General features: G+C 36.6%; 1 protein-coding gene across 2 annotated transcripts in view; it reads right to left on the bottom strand.

Moving 5' to 3' along the window:
- BMP5 (bone morphogenetic protein 5) overlaps positions 1-9554 on the bottom strand; it is a 128346-nt gene that overhangs the window by 15843 nt on the left and 102949 nt on the right. For both annotated transcript variants that reach the window (XM_007471193.1, XM_007471194.1), the window contains exon 4: positions 3620-3814. In XM_007471193.1, coding sequence (XP_007471255.1) covers positions 3620-3814 — 195 coding nt within the window. The remainder of the gene's footprint in view (positions 1-3619; positions 3815-9554) is intronic.

The following is a 9554-nucleotide window of genomic DNA, read 5'->3' as shown; positions in this document are numbered from 1 at the left end:
TATATATATATATATATATATATATACACACACACACACACACACACACACACACACACACACACACATATAACACATAACAAAATATATTCTCCAAAAGTGATGTATATACGGAGGAAAAGATTCGGAAGTACATGTATCATGTTGATATCAGTGTATCAGTATAACCTATCTCAAAAGAATTAGGTGTAGGTGATCAGAGGAGAACTTTAGCTTTATTGAAGATTTGATTATTTTTAAATAATGAAAATGTATATTAATTATATAATATAAAACAGTCTAAACAAATAATCCCAATTAATTGTTCCTTCTGGTTTTAATAGTTTTGTCCAAGAGGCATGATTTCACACTGTATCCATTAGGCAAGAGATACTGCCTGTCAAAGAGCTGGGAGTTGCAGAGTGTCCCCATTTTATTTATTTATTTATTTATTATTTATTTATTTATTTATTTATTTATGTATTTATTGGCTGCACCATGCATGCAGCATGAGGGATCCTAGTTCCCCAACCAGGGATCGAACCCTTGCCCCTGCAGTAGAAGCGTGGAGTCTTAACCACTGGACCGCCAGCAAAGCCCCAGAGTGTCCCCATTTTAATGCCTCTTTGAAAGACTTCTTAAGAAATCACCATGGTTCCAGGCAAGGCACCAATGATTGGATTCACCTTCAAAGATCCCTAGTACCAAGCTTGCAATAAGCACCTTGTCAAGCAGTTCTGCAGTGAACCAGGACTTGCCATGCGCCCTGTAAACTCTTAATGTTCTATTTTTTTCGGCACTGATATAGTGCTCAAAACAGCATCTTGCTTTTGGTAGGTTCTTTAAAATCTTATCAACTTGGTGCCTTTCCTTCTTAAAGGGTGGCTCCCTTAACATTTAGCTATTGCCTATATTTTCTTTCCCCCAAACCCAAGTTCAAATGAAAATCAACTGTGCTGGCTCATCGTGAAACAAGCAACATCTTTCAAAAAGTGTCTGCTCAACTTTCTTGCCAAGAACCTGAAGAGGACCAAAGAGGGAGGGTTTCTGCAGAAAATCTGGCAGGAGTGGTTCTGTGCATAGGCACCTGAAAAAGGAACTTAGTTTTTCCCATACAGGCAACACGTTAAGGTCTTCAACATGTGTTTGTGAAGTTGCTATTTTGTGTTAGACACTGTTCTAGGCTCTCCACAAAGAAGAAAGAAGAAAGAAATGAGGTATAGGCATCAAGAATGACCTGGGTTCTCCTGCACTGTTGAAGACTTTTAACATTTGAGGATATGCTTTGCAAAAAAAAGAAAAAAAATGCAACCAAGCAAACTTCTAATACGACTCTCTCCCTTCTTCCTCCTGGCCCCGTTCTTAGTTATGGAGTCTTCACACAGTATTTTATTGTAAAAGCCTAGTAGTATTACAGCATTTACTATTTATATTTGGATAATTTTAAAATTTCACTGGCATTTCAAGTCTCCTAAGTATCAAATTTTATGTTTATATTAACCCCCTGTCTTTCAGGCCAAATCCTATGAGACTTTTTCCCGTCTGCTTGATTACTAACTATTGAAAGGTTAAGTCTCATACACACAAACCAGCTACTTTCTTTCTTCTTATTATCAAAATACGAACACGTTCCAAAACCATCTACTGCATATTTCACAGAAATGGGTGCCAATGACACACCTTTTAAAAAGAAAATATTGGTCTATATTAGAATAATTTTGTACTCTAAATGGTGTTAGGAAACTGGTGAAAAGTTACGTGATTTCTGTGCCATGTGTTTTATTCATCTCTAGTTATAGAAGCACATTTGTTACTTGTGGTCAGGAAGGGAAGATAAATAGAGTTCACCAATAGGGAGAAGGATTCGGATGATTTCAGTTGCTGGAACGCCTCTGCCAGAGTCATTATGAGCTCTAATAATACGTAGGCAACTTATCCTTTTTCCTTTGTAATTTCCTCAAAATTTATTTACTAGTCTATTCAAGATTTAACAAATCTTTTTCTTAATGCAGTCTGCTACATTAAATTAAAAACATTTCAACCCATTTCAGAACCATTCTACATGGAAAGAAAAATATACAACTTTGACAGGCTAGTATTTACAAGGAAGAAAAGGTCTTAGAAAGTTATTTTTCTCCATCTTTCATATTAAGCCATTACAATTTTTGCCAAACTAAATATCTTGTGAAGATTTTTATAAAATAGCCTTGTAATAAGGCACTAATATCATGTTTTACTTTCAAGTGAAAAAGACAGTTAAACTCACTTCATGGAAAATTATTTTAAAACATGGCTTTCTGTGTAGCATGTAATTCAGTATAATGCAATTCCGTATAGAACTCTTCCCTCTGCTTCTGTTGCTAGATGCACAAAACAGACTTCTTTCTAACACGATTCTCCTGTACCCGCAGTCTAGGAGGGTTCCAGTGAGCTCCACTTAGTATTTTTGTTGAGTGTCTCAGGTTCAAGAAAAATCCTATATATTCTTGTTTCATTTATAATCATTTATAATCTTATCTATCACTCATGCATATTGGAGTAATAAAAAATTACAATATGACTTGTCAGTCTCTAGCAATTGGGAAAAAAATGAAGATTTTTTTCAGGAATAATGGCAAACACTGTCTAAATGTGTCTTTTTGGAAGAGCAAAACTTCTAATTTTCTGAAATACCCTATGCAGAGGTCATATCTGTTTTGTTCACCAGCTCATTCACTGTGCCTTACAAGTACACTGCATATGGTGGCCATCAACATAGAAGAATACACATTTTACAAATGACAAATATGCCATACTAAGTTGGAATGTTCTAGGGCAAGGTTTCCCCTTCAAATGGGTTTATTTTTCATGGATAAGACAATTCCTAGGAATAAAATAGCCATCATTTTCATCTAAGAACAGCTTATGAAAATTTGTTGTACCAGGACTAAACAAGGTACTTAGTGGTATAAATTATATTATTAAATTACTTCAGATTTTCTCAGATGAGTTCAGATGGACTGTACTTTTATCTCCCTTTCTATCAATTAATAGATTAAATTGCAAGCACAGTGGGATCAATTGTGCATTTGTAACATTTTGTTCGATTTCACATATGCAGGTATGTGTACACACACACTCAAAACAAATTATCTAGATAACAGCACTCCAAATAGTTAATGGAAATATAAATATTATTTCAGTTACCATAAAATCTTCCCTGCTTCTCTTGTCATAAAAAATTTAAACTTCATGATTCACATGTACTGTTTTAAGTACCAAAGTAACCTTTTTATTTTGAGTATACCTGGTTACCCATCTATATTTGAGAGGCCCTGGAAAGGTCAGCTCACAAGTTGTGGAGTTCAGTTTTGGTTAGCCTTTGTCGATGTAGGCATTCCGTAATTTTATTACTGCCAGCTTGATTTTAATTTGAACTGCATCTTTCAACATATGAAGGCAAGTCTTACTTACAGTATTTTAAAATGAATTACTGAGTGATTTGCTGATGAAACATTTGGGGGATGCGAGAAATACCATTGGATGATTTAATAGACCAAATGAAGGTATATCCAGAGGGTAAATTTATTGTGGCTACTTGATTTGCAACACATGACCCCACCACTTTCTGTGCAGAACTGCTGCTCTGGTTTTTGCTTACCTCCAACACTGGACATTCTGGAGGAATCCTGATGAGAGCCGGATTTATTGCGGTTTTGATTTTTCCGTTTGTTGGCTGCTCTCACAGATCGGAGAAGTATCTCGCTAGCCTTGAAAAAGGCCACCATGAATGGTTGTTTTGACTGAGGCCCGTGTCTTCCCACGAGACCAGCCGACTTTACATTGATGCTGTGTCCTAGAACAGAGCGAAGGAGCACTGGGTTTATGAAGAAGAGATGAAGTTTACCTGATGAGAATGAACTCAGAGGGTACTTGCGAAAAGGGAGATGTTTTAAAACACTATCAGAATGTTTTCTTTGCAGGCCAAAGATTCTTATAAACATGGAAAGTTTACTATTACAGACAATTATCCATGCTTGGTTTTCCATTTTGTATCCCTCTTTGCCCACAGAACACCGTCAGGCCTTCACTGATAGTCTCTTCTCAGACCTGGAAGTTGGCAATGTTCTAAATGGAAAAGCTTGACTCCCATTAGCCTGGAAATGTCCATGTTAAACAGTAATTTCAAAAAATTAGCTACAGGCGCTTCTGCATTAGGTGCAGAATTTTCCTCCAGGTGATAAAATTTTCCTCCATGTGATAAAATCTGAATGGCTGGTTGGGTGTTTCTCTTTTCACCAGCTTCTTTGGAGACTTTCCAGTGTTAATTAGTGTTGATAGCCTCGCCTCCTCACCTCTGGCCTGTGCCCAGCGATCTTTACAAAGCTGTGATCTACTTAAAGCTCTTCAAAGATCCTTCCAGAACCCCTGCTGGGATGGAGATTTGCTGTAAGCTCCAGGTCTTTCTCCGTGTAAAGGATTTTGAAGCAAACATGAAAATTACGGAATCCCTCCCCTTCTGAACTTGGACATGCCCGAATTATGTTTAATGAAAGGATTTCAGAAGATGCAAACCAAGCCTGGAGATGCTCAGGAAAGGAGAAAAATTCCAGGTGAGCTTGGATACTCACCTAGGTCTCTAAACCAGCCTGTGTCCCAGACCCTTTTGAGCCCTTGGAGTGGTTGTTTATCAGAAAAGGAGTGCACCCAGGGCCTGGGCAGGAATGGGTGAGAAGTGTCCTAGAGACCAGAAGTAGATGTTGATAAAGTATTTCTCCTTCTGAGATAGCAATAATAATTCTTATCATTATAAATGATAAGTATTATCATTATAAAAAAACGTGTTTGGAACACATGCTGTGTACTCTAGGCATTTTTCTAAGTGTTTTCCATGCATTATTTAATGTGATTCCACAAATACCTTAGGAGTTAGGTATTACTGTTTCCCCCTTTTTACAATTCACTCTTGCTATGATCTTCTCATTTAAAATAATTACCACAGAAAATTACATATATGTATATATGTGTGTGTATATATAAAGAAAACCGTTAGCTGATATTGAATTCAATGAAAATCACCCAGAGAGGACGAACTGTTTAACCTTAAGTTGTACCTTTAGGTGAGAATTACTCAAAAGTCATGCAAAAAAAAAAAAAAAAAATTCTACTCCAGATACAGAAGTTAACAATCTTTTCAGAGTAATATATCATGTGGTTTCAAATATATGCATGATTGGCCCTGCCTTGCACCCAGAAAGATGTGCCGGTTTTCGTAAAATATTTATTCAGTCATGACTGTGGAGTAGCCTCAGTCCATTCTAAGACCTGACCCACCTTGGAAGAAAAGGGAACAGGTCCCTAAAATCAATGGCATTTTAGCAAATAAACTCTTGCTCTTAAAACAGTTTATTTTGGCAGCATAAACACTTTTGTGTATACTTGTATTGTGCAGGGACCCTCTACCATCAGAAAAGGAGACTGTGTTATGTGAGTCTGTGCAGCTGTTGGGAGGAACACAGAGGTCCTTTAAATGTGGAGATATTGGTTTAAAAAATGCGTGTGTGTCAATGCAGGCAGCATCCATCAACGTCCCCAACAATTGCTCATTGGGAAAACTTGTTGCTTTCTTACAAATATGAAAATGGCCACCGGCTTCCCAAATGCCACTTCACTCTGTCCTAGCAGAGAAAGAACTTCCAAATAATCAGAGCAGTAAACCTTAAACAAATAAGCGTATGGGTTTCTCTTTTAAATGCAAACTTACAGTGGCTCCATGCCAGAGTCTATATTTCTTAGAAAAACTATATCACTGGCATAAATGAAAGAGGCAGTTTGATTTGTGGTTGGAGTAGTTTCCATTCTACTTCCACTGTAACAAATGTATTAATTCAGCTCAGACTTCCTCCTTCTGGCAGCCTTTTTGCTGTAAAAAGAGAAATTAGAAGTTCCAGCCAAATACCATACCTTGAACTGACCCACCTCAATACATAAACACTTTTACAACATGTTTATTCAGGTGTAGCACTTGAAATTGGTTTAAGATGTTTCCAGTGACAGAGAGTGCAGCAAAAGAAAAAAAAAAAAACAGAACTGAGAAACTTGACTGTGATGGAAAAGAATAACTGGTGATCTGTTCTTTAAATTTTGGATTTTTTTTTAAGTCTTGGAGCACAACATAAAAAGTATTTGTTGAGCTCTAAGTCTGATGTTTTAATGAAGTGATAATTTAACAGGAAAAAAATTTTTACTTGTATACATGGATGACTGCAGAAATCACTTTTAATATATGATCTTTCTAATACTGAAATAGGTTGCCACACGATGGCCATGAATGGAATGCAGTAAAATCAGTTTTCCATTCATTACAATACACACTGACCCTTTTCCAGTTAAATAAGCATTGAACCCAGAGTTCCAAGTTTCCTTGGGTTTGCAAGAGGATTCCTTTTGTTATTATTCGAAAGACTTTCAATATTTTCATTTTATCTGTGGAGAAAGAAGACTGCTCTCAAGATTTATATTTTGAAAACTGTAAAGATGTGTGTGACAAATATGGGTTTCTTGGGCTTTACAAAGGTAGATATTGTGTGTGAAGCAAAGTCCCCTTCAAAGCAACGTGAACTCCCTTTAAAATAACTTTTGATATTATTAAGTTTCCTCTTGGTTTCCTTTCCACTTCAGCAATGATGTGACTATTAAGATTCCATAAGTTCATACTTACTCAGTGGTTCTTGATCTTGAGCTACACTGTGGAAGCATTAACTATATGACCTTGTCCTTCAGACACATTATACCTCCCTTGATTATGTTGACTGAATCTTTTGAATAGGGCTGAATATTATTTTTCTTAGAAGTGCTAATAGAAACCCAGACTATATTGCAGGTATTAAAAATAGTGACTATTTTGTAAAATCTATTTAACAATGTTGAATTTTATTATTAAAGGTACAGGATGTTTTAGATACTGCAAATATATCAGTAAAGAAACGTACCTAAAACATTTTGATTTAGGAAAACTCTATGTAGGTGTGTATTACTGTGGTTTTATTTTTCAAAGCTAATCTTCATTTTTGACTTATTAAAAAAAGTAGGTAGGAAACATATATGCATTAAGGATTGAACATACAGTGGATAGCAAATGCAAACTATTATATATAGGATGGATAAACAACAAGGTCTTACTGCATAGCACAGGGAACTATATTCTGTATCCTGTGATAAACCATAATGGAAAAGGATGAAAAAGAATAAATATACATATGTATAACAAAAAATAAAAAAGAATATACAGTGGAAATAAACATAACCTGAGGTAATAAAAAGAGCATTAAAGTAAAAGGGTGATAAGGGACACCAGTTTGAATCCAAACTTAATCATTTTAAGATTCAGACAAGTTTAGGCATAGCTAGAACATGGGTAAGCTAAATTCACCAGGCATATATAGAAGAGAATAGAAAAACCTGAAGGGAGAGAACTCATCGCAAGGAACAGGTGAACCCCTAGAGCACAGATTCAGAACAATGTCCCAGTGAGTATAAGGAAGCAGGGATTTTGAGTCTGTAACTCGGTGTTCCTTCTGGCCTTGCTCCAATGTTTGCATGATTAACTTCTTAAGAACCAGGGGATTCAAGAAAATCTAACAGACCTATTTTTACCCAAAGTCCCTGTAAAATCCTGGGAGGGCAAGGGAGCCCTACTTTGGAGTTTGGTTAATGGTGTGATGCAAGTGGTGGCCAAAGATTCTTCCTACTTCAGAAGAGTGGCTTCCAAGTAGCTCCACAATGGTACAAGATGGCAGCACCAGAATGTAGGTAGGTCCAAGATGAGTTCCTGTACCAGCATCAGCTTCAGAGAGTGGTAGCAGTTCAAAGGCAAGCAAAGCAGGAATTTCATGGCATTGGGAGTTTTAAGGTGGAACAAAAACTGTCCCAAAGTGAGAGGCAGGGCAAGCGATGGGATGAAATGGTCCTAGAACAAGAGGACACTTCCCTTGTGTGACATCTGACGTTGTACACTAGGAAGAGGGAAGGGTAGTGACCTGCTAAATGGGTGGGGTAAGAGCAAGAGAGGGAGAAGAACTTGACTGCTGGGAGTCGTTCAAGTTTAAATACACATGGCATCTCCCACACAAATGGGAGAGGAGATAGAAAAGGTTCTTTGAAGGATATACCAGCATTCCAGTGATTTCACTGATGGCAGCTGGACCCGAAGAAACATGGTGCCCAATTATCCCAGGTTTCTGTATCACAGAATTCTTGGATCATAAAATAAAAGGGTGATGAGAAAAAATATGGGGGTCCAGAGTTTTATATGGGCAGAGGTATCATCTCTTGCATTTATGAAAAGAATATGCCCATTAAATCTTTCCATGTGAATGTTTTTTAGAACTATTCCTATCCTGGCCATCTTGTTTTCATCTCGAAATTACTCAACAGGTACTGAGGGAAGAGAAGCAATTTGAGAAGCAAATATATGGGCATTTCTCAGTTTTATTAACTACAGAATGAATAAAGGTGGGGTTAGGATGGTATCATCTAAAGAAATAATTATTCTTTTCACACAGGTATCAAGAAGATAGTATGTGAGGCTGGCGCTTTGACTTACACATTTTGCCATAACTGAAGATGGACTCAAGACATCCAGATCTTCTCCTCTGATCCTTATGACTTTATATAAGCCTGGGGGTCAGGGAATTGTATTCACATCTGCCTAAGGACATAACTAACTATTTTCAAATTTAGAATCATCGAGACAGTAGGCTGGCAAACCAAAGAGCCATCCCCCAACTCACTAGTTTTGTATTTCAGACCATCCTTTTTAGAAAATGTGACTTTCAAAATGTTTATTTCTTTAAAAACAGGGTTATTAAAGGAGCCTCTGACAAAACAGCTGTTTAGAGACATGTTGATGTTATAAGGACAAGTGGTTCCAAATATGAGCATTTAGTTTCCCTCCAGAATACACAATTTGAAAAACATTCACTTGAGGATTTATCAGAGTCTAAACGTTGATATCACTATAAGATGTTAGCATAAATTCCACTGTTTTCTTTCCTATAAACCCACAGTATTGAACACTTAACCCAAAACACCTGTGATGAAACTTGTGTGCAAATTATGTATTCTTCATTTCGAAAGACGCTTACAGCATCCTTTGTGGACTAGTTCACAGAAAACAAATCACTGCGCTCTTTCTCATTCACATATTCTCTTGCTCTTTGCTTAGTTTCAATCTGTGATTAAATCTGATTCTGGTACTCTTAAATTATAGTTTCCGTGGCTCTAAATTATACTGGAATTGTACCCTTTTTAGAAACAGATGATTTAAAATGTGCAGAATTCTCTATCCGGCATATAGACTAAATCATTTTTATATCAGATTTTAAGGAATGTGGGGGAGATAGAATTTTGTCTACTTAAATTCCATATACGTTTTAACTCAGTGAAATCTCAAATTAAGCAAATTGTAATCTTGCTATGAATTTCAACTATGTCATACTTTGATGAAAAATTTGCATAGTTTCTAGTTTTATAGTAAAAGCACAGACCTACTGCCAGATATTTGAAGTACCATAAATAAAATTTTACATTCCTGC

The sequence above is a fragment of the Lipotes vexillifer genome, unplaced genomic scaffold, assembly GCF_000442215.2.
Source record: "Lipotes vexillifer unplaced genomic scaffold, Lipotes_vexillifer_v1.1 scaffold302, whole genome shotgun sequence".
In the NCBI taxonomy this organism is placed as follows: domain Eukaryota; kingdom Metazoa; phylum Chordata; class Mammalia; order Artiodactyla; family Lipotidae; genus Lipotes; species Lipotes vexillifer.
Note: the sequence above shows the minus strand (reverse complement) of the source record. Positions and strands in the feature narration are given on the sequence as shown.